The sequence below is a fragment of the Hyperoodon ampullatus genome (genome assembly GCF_949752795.1).
Source record: "Hyperoodon ampullatus genome assembly, chromosome: 11".
NCBI lineage: Eukaryota > Metazoa > Chordata > Mammalia > Artiodactyla > Ziphiidae > Hyperoodon > Hyperoodon ampullatus.
In genome coordinates this window covers 79,099,926-79,119,310 of record NC_136924.1, presented here as the reverse complement: position 1 = coordinate 79,119,310, position 19,385 = coordinate 79,099,926, and the positions used below count along the sequence as shown (strand labels likewise).

The 19,385-nt window shown below is 36.6% G+C and overlaps 1 protein-coding gene across 1 annotated transcript in view; it reads left to right on the top strand.

The window, feature by feature from the left end:
* The window catches only part of CCDC91 (coiled-coil domain containing 91), a 312,709-nt gene that overhangs the window by 240,170 nt on the left and 53,154 nt on the right, over nucleotides 1–19,385 (top strand). Inside the window, exon 12 of the mRNA XM_079714620.1 lies at nucleotides 19,052–19,165. Coding sequence (XP_079570746.1) covers nucleotides 19,052–19,165 — 114 coding nt within the window. The remainder of the gene's footprint in view (nucleotides 1–19,051; nucleotides 19,166–19,385) is intronic.

Genomic DNA, 19,385 nt, shown 5'->3' with positions numbered 1-19,385 from the left:
TGTGAGGCAGAATGAGCTATGACAAAGCACATTGGGTTGAGGCATTTGAATGCTCAAAGAAGGGAAATAAGCATAGTGGATGGTGGGTATCAACTTGACAAAACTTGAATATGTTTATTGGGAAAGTAACATAAAACAAAGATGGAGTTGATATGCTTGAGCAGATTATGAGAAACTTTAAGTTAAATAGCCAAATTCACATTTAATATTATCAGAAATAGAATGCCGTTGATATGGAAGATTAACATGGCCGCCTTAAATGTGATACACTGAAGCATGAGAGAGTCTGAAGTTAAGAATACTCTCTGGGGCTTCCCTGGTGGCTCAGTGGTTGAGAGTCTGCCTGCCAATGCAGGGGACACAGGTTCGTGCCCCAGTCCGGGAAGATCCCACATGCCGCGGAGCGGCTGGGCCCGTGAGCCATGGCCGCTGAGCCTGCGCGTCCGGAGGCTCTGCTCCGCAACGGGAGAGGCCACAACAGTGAGAGGCCCGCGTACAGCTAAAAAAAAAAAAAAAGAAGTATACTCTGGAAGTTGCTGGAATACTTGACATGCAAAAAGAGGGCAGCCTAGCCCAAGTGATAGCAGTTGAAATGGCAAAGGAAAGACAGTCATTTTGGAGGGAAGAAGACTTAACCTGGTGACTGAAAATAGGATATGAAATCAAATATGTCTCTAAGGCTTGAAATTTTAGTAACTTATAAAATTTAATTCTGGTAAGTCTAATTTAGTAATCCTGTATCTGGGGAAAACAACCAAAAATAGACCATTTTTAGTGTAATCCTGTTCTGAATAATAGTGAGTAAACAAAAAACATATTTTACCAACCTAGCAAGGTTTAAGTAGTCCATAGTTCCTTGGTTATATCATTTATTGCTAATAACTTCATTTCCAAATAGTAAATCACGATTCTTTTCACATTATATTTGTAGGATATATTTAAGAATATTTAAGTATTTTTAGTTTTCCTCTATTTTGTCAGCTTTATATTCTGTACATTTTTCTAACCCAGGTGTGATTGAGAACCATTATATCCCACTGTACATTATATCTTAATCAGGTGTAGTTGAGAGCCATTAATATATGTTAATATCTGTGTTTCACAAGTTTCAGTATCAGTTGTTCTACAACACTACTACAGACTTTTAATGAATCCTTTGTGCAGTGATATCATTACTATCCACAACAAAGTATTATATGAGAGGAGAAAAAAATGTTGAATGATAAAAGGAACAAATGTATCAGAATCTGTAGAATTTAAAATTTTATAGAACTAGTTTAAGGGGGAAAGAATCTTTAATTTGTAAATCTCTTATGTGAGTCAGGAAAAAGAGATGATGAAAAACACAACCATATATATATTTAAAAGAAGGAATGATAGCATCTAGGAATGAAATAGAAAATGTTGGACTTTAAAGCTTACTGAGTGGAGCTTCTTACTCTACTCATCACAACATAACTCGTATGGAACTATTTCACCAAAACCAACCATAAACGTGGCACAAAATATATAAAGCAACTTTCTGAAGGCATTGTCATTGTAAAACAATAATGTAGATGGGATTGGAGGAGCTACAATTCTTGAGAAAATGGAAACATGCGAGGCGAACTTTGCATTCAATCTTTTTTTTTTTAACATCTTTATTGGAGTATAATTGCTTTACAATGTACATGTTAGTTTCTGCTTTAAAACAAAGTGAATCAGTTATACATATACATATGTTCCCATATCTCTTCCCTCTTCCGTCTCCCTCCCTTCCACCCTCCATATCCCACCCCTCTAGGAGGCCACAAAGCACTGAGCTGATCTCCCTGTGCTATGCGGCTGCTTCCCACTAGCTATCTGCTTTACGTTTGGTAGTGTATGTATGTCCATGCCACTCTCTCACTTTGTCCCAGCTTACCCTTCGCCCTCCCCATATCCTGAAGTCCATTCTCTAGTAGGTCTGTGTCTTTATTCCCGTCTTGCCCCTAGGATCTTCATGACCTTTTTTTTTCTTAGATTCCATATATATGTGTTAGCATATGGTATTTGTTTTTCTCTTTCTGACTTACTTCACTCTGTATGACAGACTCTAGGTCCATCCACCTCACTACAAATAACTCAATTTCGTTTCTTTTTATGGCTGAGTACTATTCCATTGTATATATGTGCCACATCTTCTTTATCCATTCATCTGTTAATGGACAATTAGGTTGCTTCTGTGTCCTGACTATTATAAATAGAGCTGCAATGAACATTCTGGTACATAACTCTTTTTGAATTATGGTTTTCTCAGAGTATATGCCCAGTAATGGGATTGCTGGGTCATATGGTAGTTCTATTTTTAGTTTTTTTTTTTTTTTTCACTATGTTCTCCATAGTGGCTGTATCAATGTACATTCCCACCAAAAGTGCAACAGGGTTCCCTTTTCTCCACACCCTCTCCAGCATTTATTGTTTGTAGATTTTTTGATGATGGCCATTCTGACCGGTGTGAGATGATATCTGATTTAGTTTTGATTTGCATTTCTTTAACGATTAATGATGTTGAGCATCCTTTCATGTGTTTGTTGGCAATCTGTATATCTTCTTTGGAGAAATCTCTATTTAGGTCTTTTGCCCATTTTTGGATTGGGTTGTTTTTTTGATATTGAGCTGCATGAGTTGCTTTTCTGTTTTCAAGATTAATCTTTGTCAGTTGCTTTGTTTGCAACTATTTTCTCCCCTTCTGAGGGTTGTCTTTTCGTCTTGTTTATGGTTTCCTTTGCTGTGCAAAAGCTTTTAAGTTCATTAGGTCCCATGTGTTTATTTTTGTTTTTATTTCCATTTCTCTATGAAGTGGGTCAAAAAGGATCTTGCTGTGATTTATGTCATAGAGTGTTCTGCCTATGTTTTCCTCTAAGAGTTTGATAGTGTCTGGCCTTACATTTAGGTCTTTAATCCATTTTGAGTTTATTTTTGTGTATGGTGTTAGGGAGTGTTCCAATTTCATACTTTTCTTCTTTTTTTTTTTTTTTTTTTGTGGTATGCGGGCCTCTCACTGTTGTGGCCTCTCCCGTTGCGGAGCACAGGCTCCGGACGCGCAGGCCCCGGACGCGCAGGCCCAGCGGCCATGGCTCACGGGCCCAGCTGCTCTGTGGCATGTGGGATCTTCCCAGACCGGGGCACGAACCCATCTCCCCTGCATCGGCAGGCAGACTCTCAACCACTGGGCCACCAGGGAAGCCCCCAATTTCATACTTTTACATGTACCTGTCCAGTATTCCCAGCACCACTTATTGAAGAGGCTGTCTTTTCTCCATTGTATATTCTTGCCTCCTTTATCAAAGAAAAGATGCCATATGTGCGTGGGTCTATCTCTGGGCTTTCCATTGATCTATATTTCTGCTTTTATGCCAGTACCATACAGTCTTGATTACTGTAGCTTTGTAGTATACTCTGAAGTCAGGGAGCTTGATTCCTCCAGCTCCATTTTTCTTTCTCAAGATTGCTTTGGTTATTCGGGGTCTTTTGTGTTTCCATACAAACTGTGAAGTTTTTTGTTCTAGTTCTGTGAAAAATGCCAGTGGTAGTCTGATAGGGATTGCATTGAATCTGTAGATTGCTTTGGGTAGTAGACTCATTTTCACAATGTTGATTCTTCCAATACAAGAACATGGTATATCTCTCCATCTATTTGTATCATCCTTAATTTCTTTCATCAGTGTCTTATAATCTTCTGCATACAAGTCTTTTGTCTCCTTAGATAGGTTTATTCCTAAATATTTTATTATTTTTGTTGCAATGGGAAATGGGAGTGTTTTCTTAATTTCACTTCCAGATTTTTCATCATTAGTGTATAGGAATGCTACAGATTTCTGTGCATTAATTTTGTACCCTGCTACTTTACCAAATTCATTGATTAGCTCTAGTAGTTTTCTGGTAGCATCTTTAGGATTCTCTATGTATAGTATCATGTCATCTGCAAACAGTGACAGCTTTACTTCTTCTTATCCGATTTGGATTCCTTTTATTTCTTTTTCACCTCTGATTGCTGTGGCTAAAACTTCCAAAACTATGTTGAATAATACTGGTGAGTGTGGGCAACCTTGTCTTGTTCCTGATCTTAGTGGAAATGGTTTCAGTTTTTCACCATTGAGGATGATGTTGGCTGTGGGTTTGTCATATATGGCCTTTATTATGTTGAGGAAAGTTCCCTATATGCCTACTTTCTCCAGGGTTTTTTATGATAAATCGGTGTTGAATTTTGTAGAAAGCTTTTTCTGCATCGATTGAGATGATCATATGGTTTTTCTCCTTCAGTTTGTTTATATGGTGTATCACATTGATTGATTTGCGTATATTGAAGAATCGTTGCATTCCTGGGATAAACCCCACTTGACCATGGTGTATGATCCTTTTAATGTCCTGTTGGGTTCTGTTTGCTAGTATTTTGTTGAGGATTTTTGCATCTATGCTCATCAGTGATATTGGCCTGTAGTCTTCTTTCTTTGTGACATCTTTGTCTGGTTTTGGTATGAGGGTGATGGTGGCCTTGTAGAATGTAGATGTAGAATGTAAAATGAGTTTGGGAGTGTTCCTCTGTCTGCTATATTTTGGAAGAGTTTGATAAGGATAGGTGTTAGTTCTTCTCTAAATGTTTGGTAGAATTCACGTGTGACACCATCTGGTCCTGGGCTTTTGTTTATTTGGAAGATTTTTAATCACAGATTCAATATCAGTGTTCGTGATTGGTCTGTTCATATTTTCTATTTCTTCCTGGTTCATTCTCGGAAGGTTGTGCATTTCTAAGAATTTGTCCATTTCTTCCAGGTTGTCCTTTTCGTTGGCATAGAGTTGCTTGTAGTAATCTCTCATGATCCTTTGTATTTCTGCAGTGTCAGTTGTTACTTCACCTTTTTCATTTCTAATTCTATTGATTTGCGTCTTCTCCCTTTTTTTCTTCATGAGTCTGGCTAATGGTTTATCAATTTTGTTTATCTTCTCAAAGAACCAGCTTTTAGTTTTATTGATCTTTGCTATCATTTCCTTCATTTCTTTTTCATTTATTTCTGATCTGATCTTTATGATTTCTTTCCTTCTGCTAACTTTGGGATTTTTTAATTCTTTTTTCCCTAACTGCTTTCGGTGTAAAGTTAGGTTGTTTATTTGAGACGTTTCTTGTTTCTTCAGGTAGGATTGTATTGCTATAAACTTCCCTCATAGAACTGCTTTTGCTGCATCCCATAGGTTTTGCGTCGTCGTGCTTTCACTGTCATTTGCTTCTAGGTATTTTTTGATTTCCTCTTTGATTTCTTCAGTGATCTCTTGGTCATTAAGTAGTATGTTGTTCAGCCTCCATTTGTTTGTGTTTCTTACAGACTTTTTCCTGTGTTTGATATCTAGTCTCATAGCATTGTGGTCAGAAAAGATACTTGATATGATTTCATTTTCTTAAATTTAGCAAGGCTTGATTTGTGACCCAAGATATGATCTATCCTGTAGAATGTTCCATGAGCACTTGAGAAGAATGTGTATTTTGTCATTTTTGGATGGATTGTCCTATAAATACCAATTAAGTCCATCTTATTTAATGTATCATTTAAAGCTTTGTTTTCTTACTTATTTTCATTTTGGATGATCTCTCCATTTGTGAAAGTGGGGTGTTTAAGTCCCCTACTATGATTGTGTTACTGTCGATTTCCCCTTTTATCTCTGTTAGTATTTGCCTTATGTATTGAGGTGTTCCTACTTCGGGTGCATAAATATTTACAATTGTTATATCTTCTTGGATCGATCCCTTGATCATGAGGTAGTGTCCTTCTTTGTCTCTTTTAACAGTCTTTATTTTGAAGTCTATTTTCTCTGATATGAGAATTGCTACTCCAGCTTTCTTTTGATTTCCATTTGCATTGAATATCTTTTTCCGTCCCCTCACTTTCAGTCTGTATGTGTCCCTATGTCTGAAGTAGGTCTCTGTAGACAGCATATATACAGGTCTTGTTTTTGTATCCATTCAACCAGTCTATGTCTTTTGGTTGGAGCATTTAATCCACTTACATTTAAGTTAGTTATCGATATGTATGTTCCTATTCCCATTTTCTTAATTGTTTTGGGTTTGTTATTGTAGGTGTTTTCCTTCTCTTATGTTTCCTGCTTAGAGAAGTTCCTTTAGCATTTGTTGTAAAGCTGGTTTGGTGGTGCTGAATTCTCTTAGCTTTTGCTTGCCTGTAAAGCTTTTAATTTCTCCATCAAATGTGAATGAATTCCATGCTGGGTAGAGTAATCTTGGTTGCAGGTTTTTCTCCTTCATCACTTTAAATATGTCCTGCCAGTCCCTTCTGGCTTGCAGAGTTTCTGCTGAAAGATCAGCTGTTAACCTGATGGCGATTCCCTTGTGTGTTATGTTGTTTTTCCCTTGCTGCTTTTAATATGTTTTCTTTGTATTTAATCTTTGATAGTTTGATTAATATGTGTCTTGGTGTGTTTCTCCTTGGATTTATCCTGTATGGGACTTTCTGTGCTTCCTGGACTTGATTAACTATTTACTTTCCTGTATTAGGGAAGTTTGCAACTGTAATCTCTTCAAATATTTTCTCAGTCCCTTTCTTTTTCTCTTCTTCTTCTGGGAACCCTATAATTCAAATGTGGTGCTTTTAATGTTGTCCCAGAGGTCTCTGAACTGTCCTCAGTCCTTTTCATTCTTTTTTCTGTATTCTGCTCTGCAGTAGTTATTTCCACCCTTTTATCTTCCAGGTCACTTATCTGTTCCTCTGCCTCAGTTATTCTGCTGTTGATCCCTTCTAGAGAATATTTAATTTCATTTATTGTGTTGTTCATGATTGTTTGATTGCTCTTTAGTTCTTCTAGTTCCTTGTTAAATGTTTCTTGTATTTTCTACATTCTATTTCCAAGATTTTGGGTCATGTTTACTATCATTATTCTGAATTCTTTTTCAGGTAGACTGCCTATTTTCTCTTCATTTGTTAGGTCTGGTGGGTTTTTATCTTGCCCCTTCATCTGCTGTGTCTCTGTCTTCTCATTTTGCTTAACTTACTGTGTTTGGGGTCTCCTTTTTGCAGGCTGCAGGTTTGTAGTTCCCGTTGTTTTTGGTGTCCGTTCCCTGTGGCTAAGGTTGGTTCATTGGGTTGTGTAGGCTTCCTGGTGGACGGGACTAGTGCCTGTGTTCTGTTGGATGAGGCTGGATCTTGTCTTTCTGGTTGGCACGTCCATGTGTGGTGGTGTGTTTTGCAGTGTCTGTGGCCTTCTTATGATTTTCCGCAGCCTCTCTGCTAATGGATGGGGTTGTATTCCTGTCCTGCTAGTTTTTTGGCATAGGATGTCCTGCACTGTAGCTTGCTGGTATTTGAGTGAAGCTGGGTCTTGGCATTGAGATGGATATCTCCTGGAGATTTTCACAATTTGATATTACATGGATCAGGGAGGTCTCTTGTTGACCAGTGTCCTGAACTTGGCTCTCCCACCTCAGTGGCACAGCCCTGATGCCTGGCTGGAGCACCAAGAGCCTTTCATCCACACGGCTCAGAATAAAAGGGAGAAAAAAATAGAAGGAAAGAAATGAAGGAAGGAAGGAAGGAAGGAAGAAAAGAAAGAGGATAAAATATAATAAAATAAAGTAAAATAAATTAAAATAAAGTTATTAAAATAAAAAATAATTATTAAGAAAAAAATTTTTTTACGTAAAAGAAAAAAAAGCGTACAGACAGGACCCTAGGACTAATGGTAAAAGCAAAGCTATATAGACAAATCACACACAGAAGCATACACATACACACTCACAAAAAGAGAAAAATGGAAAAAATATATATATATCTTTGCTCCCAAAGTCCACCTCCTCAATTTGGGATATTTCATTGTCTATTCAGATGTTCCACAGATGCAGGGTACATCAAGTTGATTGTGGAGATTTAATCCGCTGCTCCTGAGGCTGCTGGGAGGGATTTCCCTTTCTCTTCTTTGTTCACACAGCTCCTGGGGTTCAGCTTTGTATTTGGCCCCGCCTCTGTGTGTAGGTCGTAGGAGGGCTTCTGTTCTTCGCTCAGACAGGACGGGGTTAAAGGAGCAGCTGATTCGGGGGCTCTGGCTCATTCAGGCCGGGGGGAGGGAGGGGTACGGATCCGGGGCCATCCTGCGGCGGCAGAGGCCGGCGTGACCTTGCACCAGCCTGAGGCGCACTGTGTGTTCTCTCAGGGAGGTTGTCCCTGGATCACGGGACCCTGGCTATGACAGGCTGCCTAGGCTCCCGGGAGCGGAAGTATGGACAGTGACCTGTGCTTGCACACAGGCTTCTTGGTGGCGGCAGCAGCAGCCTCAGCATTTCATGCGCATCTCTGTGGTCCGCGCTGATAGCTGCTTCTCGCGCCCATCTCTGGAGCTCCTTTAAGCAGCACTCTTAATCCCCTGTCCTCGCGCACCAGGAAACAAAGAGGCAAGAAAAAGCCCCTTGCCTCTTCGGCAGCTCCAGACTTTTTCCCGGACTCCCTCCTGGCTAGCTGTGGTGCAATAGCCCCCTTCAGGCTGTGTTCACGCCGCCAGTCCTCTCAACTGCGATCCGACTGAAGCCCGAGCCTCAGCTCCCAGCCCCGCCCGCCCTGGCGGGTGAGCAGACAAGCGTCTCGGGCTGGTGAGTGCCGGTCGGCACCGATCCTCTGTGCGGGAATCTCTCCGCTTTCCCCTCCACATCCCTGTTGCTGCGCTCTCCTCTGTGGCTCTGAAGCTTCCCCCCTCTGCCACCCGCAGTCTCCGCCCGCAAAGGGGCTTCCTAGTGTGTGGAAACCTTTCCTCCTTCACAGCTCCCTCCCACTGGTGCAGGTCCCGTCCCTATTCTTTTGTCTCTGTTTTTTCTTTTTTCTTTTGCCCTACCCAGGTACGTGGGGAGTTTCTTGCCTTTTGGGAGGTCTGAGGTCTTCTGCCAGCGTTCAGTAGGTGTTCTGTAGGAGCTGTTCCACATGTAGATGTATTTCTGATGTATTTGTGGAGAGGAAGGTGATCTCTGCATCTTACTCTTCCGCCATCTTGAAGTTCCTCCCTGCATTCAGTCTTAAAAGCGTTTTCTATTTGGCAGCATGCAGAATTAAAACTCAAAAGCAGAAAAAGTCTTACAGGGCCAATGAGGCAGGAGGCAGAATTCACGCCTGCCAAGAGGCATATTTTCAGAACAAACTCTCTGAACAACAAAAATCTGTGTTCAAATTACCCCCAAGTCCTTGGCCAAATCCTAAATTGCATACGCAGAGTGCAAGACTCTTAAAATCCAGCAACAAAAAGGAACAGCTGAGAGGTTAAATAGCTGACCAGGTACTTTCGGGAAGTAAGGGTTGTAAGTAAAGTCTTGCAAAGGCAGAAGTGTTTTGATAAATCAATGGCTTTCATTTGAGAATCCCTGAAAGGCCTTACTTTTTGGAATAAAGCCACAACCTAGGAATAAAGGCCCTTACAAACCAACATGTAAAAATGGCCAATAAGCATATGAAAAGGTGCTCAATATCATTATTCATGCAGGAAATATGAATTAAAATCACAAAGAGATACCAGTATACCACTGCTCTGGGTATGGATATAATTAAAGGGACTGACAAAATACCAAGTATTGACAATGATGTGGATCAACTGGACCTCTGATGCTTTTTTGGTAGGAGTGTAAATTTGCCTACTTTTTAAAAGTGTGTGGCAGTATTTACTAAGTAGCTCAACACATGTATACTCTGGCACCCACCATTTCCACAATTATGTATGCACTCAACAGAAATTAATTCTTATGCCCACTAAAAGATGTGTAAAGGAATGATAAAAGGAGATTTCTTCATAATAATCCCAAACACAAACTCTCCAAATATCCGTTATTGGTAGAATGGATGAATAAGTTGTGGTGTATTGTTTGGAACACTACACCAAAATTAAAAGACAAACTAATGATACACTCTACAATATGGATGAATCTCAGAAATTTTGTGTTGAATAAAAGTTGGTCACAAAAGCATAAATATGGTGTGATTCAAATTTTATGAGCTTTAAGGACAAGAAAAAGTAACCTATGGGGATAGAAATTACAATAGTGGTTGTCTATGATGGGGAGAAGCATGAGAGAACTTTCTGTGGCATTTAAGTGTTCTTTTTCTTGATCTGGGTAGTGAGTAAATGGGTGTATATGTATGTAAATATCCACTGAGTGATACACTTAAAGTTTGTGCATTTCACTGTGTATGAAATTTAAAAAGAAAGCTAAGCACAAAGGAAAAATTGTAGTCATTTTTTAAATAGTTATTTACTTAAAAAGCTGTGAGAAGCATCTATAGTGTTACTTCAGAGGAAAATCATAGCCTTAAATATTTAAATTAGAAAGTAGAAAAGACTGCAAAATAATGAGCTAATAACACTTCCAATTTATTAATGAAGTTAGATAAGAAAGAATAGAATAATCCAAAGAAGATAGAAGGAAAACAATAATAAAGGTTATGACAAAAATGCATGACATAGATTAGAAAGTTAACAAATACTAAGCTGTCATTTTTTAAAGACATAAAATTCACAAATCTTTCACAAGATTAATGGACGAAAGGGGAATGTTATTAATGAACGTTATCAGAGGAATGAACCTTTATTTAGGATAATGTAGATCCTATAAAAATTTTAGAGATGATATAGCAATATAAATAACAATACCAATCAACTGTAAAGCTTAGATGAAATGAAAGAGTACCAAGAAAAATATAAATCCCAGAACTGATGCAAGAAGAATTAGAAATGCTAAATAGTTCTGCAGCTGCAGAAGAAACTGTATCTGTAGTTTAAAAATATTCATTTATCTCTAAAAAATAAATGTAAATACTCCCCTCCCAGTAGATGGAGTCCAGTTTCCCTCCCCTTGAGTGTTGACTGGACTTAGTTGTTCATATCTAATGAACAGATTAAAGAAAGGGAAAAAATATTAACTTTATGTTAGAGACACCTGGCAGATAGCCCTTTAACCAAATGACCAAAGTTAACATTGCCAGTGATAAATTATGTTTAATGCCATGTTGCCCCTGATATGATACAATGAGAGTCATTCTTCACCTTTATGGTATTCTTCTCCAAAATTCATAACCCCAGTCTAATCATAAGGAAAAAAAAAAGGCAAATCCAAATTTCTTCAAAATACCTGAAAAGTACTCTTCAACAGTGTCAATATAATAAGGAAGAGTGAGAAACTACCATAGATTGGAGGAGACTAATGAGACATAATGTGTGAATGCAATGTTCTGCCCTGGTTTAATCATGGAACAGAAAAAAAGGCATTATTGGAAAAACTGATGTAATACAAATAAAATCTGTAATCTGTTTAATATTACTATATGATACTATTTCTTAGCTTGATAAATGTACCGTAATTATGTAAGATGTTAATAAGAGAAGAAGCTGGATTAAGGGCATATGAGAACCCTTGTACTATCATTGCAAGTTTTTGGTAAATCTAAAATTATTTCAAAGTAAAAAAGTTTCATAATTTTTTCTAACACATATCTAGTTAAAAAGAGCAGTTTTACCTACTCCCTTCTAAAACCTCACTGAAATAAAAACTCTGAAATGGAGCGCTAAATGAGAAGTGGAGATGACTGAGAAGACCAACATACAATATACAGTGTACATTGTAGAAACTCCCAAAGGCTTACTCATTGGTGGCACCAGATATCTCTAGAAGTGAAAATGAAGGTGAAGCTTCAAATAGAAGGAAAGTTTGGAAGTCTGTTTAATAAACAGTTAGATTCCCACTTATTCTCTGCCAATTCTGTCAGAAAACTGAGATTAGTTCTCTGGAAAAAACAAAACAAACAAAAAAAAGAAATAGAGGGTCTTTAGACCAGGGATCACCAAGCACAGTTGAAGGTGTAGATGCTGTAATGAAATGGGGTTGGGAGGACAGCAAGGGGAAAAGGTTAAAGCTGCTTATTGAGAACCTTAGCCATTTTCCCCATCACAGCTCTCAGAATGCTAACAACCAGACAGGAAATTGGAAGATTCTTTTCTGAGGAATCTAGTCAGCCCAAGATAAAAGACTTAAATGTATTGGTATCAGAAATTGCCCCAAGGAAACAACCCAGCCAGATTGCTCTGCTATTAAGATCACAGTCCATAAACCACAACTGCAAGCACAGAGATGTTACTCAGCATTTTAGTACTCTACTCTTTAAACATGAGCAAATAGTCAAGTATGAACAGGTAATTTCCCATGAAAAGCAGAAAATAAAACAGATTCTATGGATATATGAAAAGTTTAAAAAACTTATTAATTTCCTCAAGGGTAAGAGAAGATTTTGCATCTATGAAACAGGAAGAGGATGCTTTTTTTTAAGTCAAATAAAAGGATTAGAAACAAAATACAGTAGAATGTTTAAAAAAACAACAAGATTCAGAAGATGAAGTGATAGAAGTCCTCCAGAGAAAATTCTATAAAAATGTTATTAAAATATAAAAATTGTATAAAAATTGTATTCCATTGAAGAAATGGAAAATAGGAGTGAAAAGACCAGAAAATATGGCAGTCAGTTCAGGAGGTTCATTAGCTGAATCATAGGATTTTGAGAAATAATAATAAAAAAAGCAGAAAGTAGAATGCAGGAAACAATATAATAATAATAGTAGCAGTATTAAAGTAAATCTTGCAGAATTGAAAGACATTATTTTCTAGATTGTAAGATATGAATTTCTAGGTAGGCCTGTAACTAAGTTTGTTGTTAAATTTTTGAAAAACAAAGGTAAAGAAAATTAACAAATGTTCTCATAAGAGAGAAAAAATTTGTGCAAATGATGGGGAATCAGAATGTAATCAGACTCCTCAATAACCTTGAAAACTGAACAGATTTCCAACCTAGAAATTCACACTTAGCCTAACTATAAATTAAGTGTGAGGGTAGAATGAAAGCATTTTCAAGACAAAGGAGATACCAAAGCAGTTCTCATGTGCCTTTTCTCAGGAATCTCCTGGAGTAGGTACTCACAAAGAAGTAAAGCAAGAAAAAAGGATCCAGTGGTATCTAGAAAGCTGAAGATAACAGCTCAAGAGAGATGTAGCGAAACCCCTAGAAAAATGACTGAGGGAAGTCCCAGAATAGACAGCTATGTAGCAGACCTAGAGAACAACCAATCCAGGCTGGAGATATGTTCACGAGATTTGTCTCCAAGAAGATAAACATAATAGAATGCCTGATATCTTTGAATATATTGAGAAGATAATTAGACAATTAGATAAGAATTTTGGAATTAATGTTTAATACATACTCACTTAGGCCAATATAATGTGGCTGTAGTAACATTGTATCATTTCTGAGTCCATATCTAAGAGACCTTTCACTCTTCTTATACAATTCTGTCCAGCTGCTATGTAAAAAATCCCGAGCTAGTCTGCAGGAGCCGGGAGCCCACAGGAAGGAGAAGCAAGCCATCCTACCGTAGGCCATCCTAGTAGTAGTGGCCACATCAGACCCAGCAGTTGATTGCAGATACATGGGAGAGCCCAGCCAAGACCAAAAGAACTGTCCAGCTGAACCCAGCTCAGATTGCCAGTTTACAGAATTATGAGCTAAATCAGGGATTGGCAAGCTTTTTCTGTAAAGGGCCAGATATTAAATATTTCAGGTATTTATGGGCCAAGAGGCTTAATTGATAATATTATGTACGAGTTTACGTTAACCCAAGAAAAAGCAGATATTCACAAATTTTTTTTATTGATGAAATTCAAATGTATTGATAATAAGGATAATTTTTCATAGTGTAGCTCTACTAGCGAGAAGAATAGAATTCTCTTTGGGGAAGATAACATTTTGCTAATTGTGGTTCAATTAAGTATCCCTATCATCAAAAATGGTTACAAATACTCATTTATTAATGCTAATATGTAATGAGACTACATATTTCAGCTTTAAGAATGTATTTCACACAAATGGTACTGGCAAATATTGATACCTGTCAATGAGCATATGATTTTAATTGAGCATATTCATTAGTTGAGAAGCATCTATAGAATCAGGTTCTTCTATTAGTATTTTCCATTTAGCATATCATTACAACAATGCAGATTAATTATTTCCAATTGAAAGCTAGATGAAAGCTCCTCAGTTGCCCAGTGCATGGATTCTGAAATGTGGAAATTCCATTTGCAGTTGGATCAGTGTGTGAAAAGCACCGATGGAGCTGTAGTGTGAGTTCATAAATTCGTGTAGGAATAGAAGTCTCACTTGATTTTTTTAACTGTTGATGCACAGGAAGTGCATACAGCAGCTTGACTTTACTTATGAGTCAGACACTCATTTTCTAAGGCACATTTCCACAACTACGTGCAACTTTTAAAATAATACATAATTAGATAATATGCATGTCATGTATAGAAACAAAAATTAAGTGTACTATTGCCCTAGAAAAATCTTTGATACTGTGTTTTACGGCCCACAGATCAAAATTAAATTGATTGCTGTGATTTGTTTCCCATAAATAATTTAACTGTGTTTACAATCCTTAACTAAATCGCACTGATAAAGAACAACCTCAGACCGTTTATTAAGTCACGATCCCATTTTTACTGAAATGTATGGTGTATTTAATGGATACTAAAGCATAACTATACTTTTAAGCAATGAGGAGAAATTTTTTAATCTTATGCAAAATGTTATATAAGCTTTTAGCCCTAAATGACATTCATCATGACATATTTAATTGTAGCAGTATAGAAACTGATCCCAGTCATTCATTTTTTAAAAACGAGTACGTAGAACTCTTTCTTCCACACTTAAAAACTAGTTATATAATCGTTTGGGTGTGATTTCTTGCACATATTTTATTTTTAGACAAAAAAATATTTATGATGAGAAGTGTTAACATATATTTTAACAAACCATAACACATATGCAAATGGATATTTTTCCCTCCAAACTGTTTATTTTAGAGCAGTGCTTCTCACCTGGAGGGGATCCAGTGAACAGATGCCAAGTATGCTTCTTATAACAGGACTCCCACCTCCACCCCCCGCAAGGAATTGTCAGTAGTACCAAGGTTGAGAAACCCTGCCCTAGAGAATATATCACATCCCAGGGGTTTGGCCATTACTAAAATATTCCGGAAAACGTTCTTTCAGAATTGTCTTGTTTGAATATACTCACTGGTGGCAAATCTTCATCTCTTGTGAGGTATATTTTATTTCAGACTAATTCTCATGACTCATAGGGACAATTTAGTTCATTCATGGAATTCAACAAAAAACATGCAGGCAGATATTTACACACAGTTGAATATGCACACAAAATTCATTAATCTTTTTTTTTTTTTTTTTTTGCGGTACGTGGGCCTGTCACTGTTGTGGCCTCTCCCGTTGCGGAGCACAGGCTCCGGACGCGCAGGCTCAGCGGCCATGGCTCACGGGCCTAGCCGCTCCGCGGCATGTGGGATCTTCCTGGACCGGGGCACGAACCCGTGTTCCCTACATCGGCAGGCAGACTCCCAACCACTGCGCCACAAGGGAAGCCCCTTAAACTTTACTTTTGTATGATATTCAGAGATATTTATTGACAAGTAGTATTTATTCATTTTTTTTCATTTTTATTTTATATTGGAGTATAGTTGATTAACAGTGTTGTGTTTGTTTCAGGTATACAGCAAAGTGATTCAGTTATACATATACACGTATCTATTCTTTTTCAAGTTATTTTCCCACTTAGGTTATTACAGAATATTGAGCAGAGTTCCCTGTGCTATACCGTAGGTACTCATTGATTATCTATTTTAAATATACAGTGTGTATATGGATTTCACAACCTTGACTGTCACTTAACTCCCAACTAGGGAGGAGAGAATCAAGGAAACTTTCTTTGTAAATGTTCTTCTTCAACTCAAAAATTAGGAAAGGAGGATCCTCAAAAATGTGGACTGAGCAGACAGTGTAAACTCGCAGCCCCTTTCCCCCTAAAAAAAAATGTTAACTGAAGAACATAGTAGCTAACTCTTCATGTTTTTTCTGGATATATCCCTTTTATTTAAATTGATCCTTTTGCCTTCAACCAAACAGATCTAGTCAAATTTACTTATATGACCCTTACTAGATAGAAATTCTGGTTGATATTCAGTATGATATGGATTTATCTTTTATATTCAAATAATCCAGATCTACAGTAGTTTTAAAATTATAAAACCCTTGAAAACCAAGGATTTCTGTAACTTGGCTGTTGGCAAAACCTGTCCTGAACTAATGTGAAACTTATACTTTTAATTTACCCACATAGTGTGAATATTCATACCCTTCACTGAAGAACTATTAATGTGTTTTATTTCAGAGGGCTTAGTAATATATGCACTACTTTTTGCCTTTATAAAATCTGAAAATTTTCAAATTCCAAATTAGTAAGTATGAAACCAATAGAAATTATAATAATAGATGCTTTTATTTTAAATAATCTTTTTTTGTCATTTTTTTTTCAAAAATTACTATAGATTTTCATAATGACGTATCACCTCACACCAGTCAGAATGGCCATTATCAAAGTCTACAAATAATAAATGCTGGAGAGGGTGTGGAGAAAAGGGAACCCTCCTACACTGTTGGTGGCAATGTAAATTGGTGCAGCCACTGTGGAAAACAGTATGTGGGGTTCCTTAAAAACTAAAAAGAGTTACCATATGATCCAGAAATCCCACTCCTGGGCATATATCCAGAGAAAACTCTAATTTGAAAAGATACATGCACCCCAGTGTTCATAGCAGCACTGTTTACAATATCCAAGATATGGAAGCCACCTAAATGTCCATTAACAGATGAATGGATAAAGAAGATGTGGTACATATATGGAATATTACTCGGCCATAAAAAAAATGAAATAATGCCATTTGCAGTAACACGGATGGACCTAGAGATTATCATATCGTATGAAGCCAAATAGAGAAAGACAAATACCATATGATATCGCTTATATGTGGAATCTAAAAAAATGATACAAATGAACTTATTTACAAAACAGAAATAGACTCACAGACATAGAAAGAAAACTTACGGTTACCAGAGGGGAAGGGAAGAGGCATAAATTTGGAATTTGGGATTAACAAATATACACTACTATATATAAAATAGATAAACAATAAGGATCTACTATATAGAACAGGGGACTATATTCAATATCTTGTAATAACCCATAATGGAAAAGAATCTGAAAAAGAATAGATATATGTATACATATAACTGAATCACTTGGCTATACACCTGAAACATTGTAAATCAACTATGCTTAATAAAAAATTAAACATAAAAAATACTATAGTTTTTTGACTAATCTTTTCAGATAATCATGGAAACAACTTTGTATTTTATTATTTCATCAATGGAACTAAAGCTTAATGTACTTAGTGATAGAAAATAAAGAGTAACAATTGTCAAAGTCTTACTATAGGGCTTTTGAGATTTGTGACTTAACTTTATATATTAGGGAGGGAATCCAAAAAATTATGAGTCTACCAATATTAAAGTGGGAAGAGGACACAATCAAGCAAATGATAAGAGCTAATATGTATATTGCTAATATTTCTATGAAAAATGCTGCATATCACATAATCTTTTAAAATGCAGAATAAAGTTAGATATGATTATCCCTTAAATAAGTAAGATTTAAAAACTGGTGAGACTAAATGTAATCAGGTTGCAAGAAAACAGCTATTCTCTTGGGCTGCTTATGGGAAAAAATTGTACAAAATGTCAAAAGCTGTAAGAGAGCTCAAAAATTATATCCCTTGGGCAACATGATTCTACCTCATGAATTGAAATTAAGGAAGTATCTAATATGCACCACAAAGTTACATATATGGATGCTTGTCAATGCTTTATTAAAAACAACCAAAATATCCATGAATAAATATTAGTAAAATAAATTATTATACATCCCAGTAATGGAATATAAAATCATAAAAGAATATATAATTACTTTAAAATATTCAAAATGTACTTTGAATGAAAAATGCCAGAGTTAGAAAATAGTATGTACAGTTTGAGTCCCATCCTCTTTATACCCAATTTTGTATGGGTGTGTGTTTGTTTTGTGTTCATATTTTTATGTATTTACTAATTTTCTATAGTAAATATATTCATAATAGAAAATTCTTACTACTTCATATTTTTTAGATTTTATATATATATATGTATGTATTGATATATATGTGTCTGAAATTAATCGGGAAAAACTAAACAAAAACATATATACACTACAAAGTGAAGGGTCCTCAAGAATAACAAAATAAGGGAAATACAAGTGAGAAATTTCAAGGCATTTTCTAATTGATAGCCTGTTCAAAAAAAGGATGGTACCTTTGTAGACAAATGGAAGTTATAGAAGTTTGTTACATTCTTTCAGTCTATGAAATGCTATTTTAGCAGAAAATATTTCCTGGTTTTTGAGAAGTCTTACATATATTCTTTTTCAGAATTTTAGCCTTCTTTCTCTTTATCTGAAAAGTTGAACTCTCTCAGGGTTCTTGATTACTATTTCAGTAAAATGGGGAATATCACTTTTTCCCTAGATTTCTCATTTCATATATTAGCACACAGGGTAGAATTCTTACCTCTCATTCATGGTGTCCAGCTCTCAACATCTTAACCTGGCAGAAGAACTAAACTAGCTGTAAATCTTACCACCCAGACCACACTTGATTATTGTATGATGGGAAAATTAAATGTGAATAAAACAGCCTAGAGCATTAGGGTGTTCTTGGAAGAATAAACACAAGTTGGAAGTCTTATGTGGACAGTGCAAAGTACAGGAAAGCAATCAATCATGTAAACATCAAATGAAAGGTTGGTAAGGAAGCCATTGGAGTCGGTCAGGCGCTCCCTGCAATAAATGGCTTACTCCATTTCTTTTCCCTTTCACTCAGTTTAGAAAAGTGAATTCTGTGGAATCTCTAACAGAACCCAAAAGATTTTGTAAGTTCTTATTCCTGTTTAAAGGTATGCTTTGAACAGAATGAGCTCAACCCACTGAAGAGGGTTTTTAGTTTATATAAAATGGGCACAAACATGTCATAGCACATACCTCCCTGACTTTTTTCATCCTCCCACAAACAGGAAACTGTTAAGGCAGCAATAATAGAAGAGCAAAAGCGAAGTGAAAAGGCTGTGGAAGAGGCAGTGAAGAGAACAAGAGATGAATTGATAGAGTATGTAAAGGAACAGAAAAGGGTAAGTATCCCCTGAAGGGTTTTAACTTGTGCTTCCACAAACTGAAGCATTGGCTTTGGTACAATGACATGAAATTTTAAAATATTTAAAATGTCCTTTGCCATCTAATTTAGGAATCTTCATCTAAGATTATTTTTCTGATATAATTATATATTCTAATAGTTAATGTCTATAAACATAAATTCCATCTGTCAACAAAAAAAGCACACTGAATAATTTC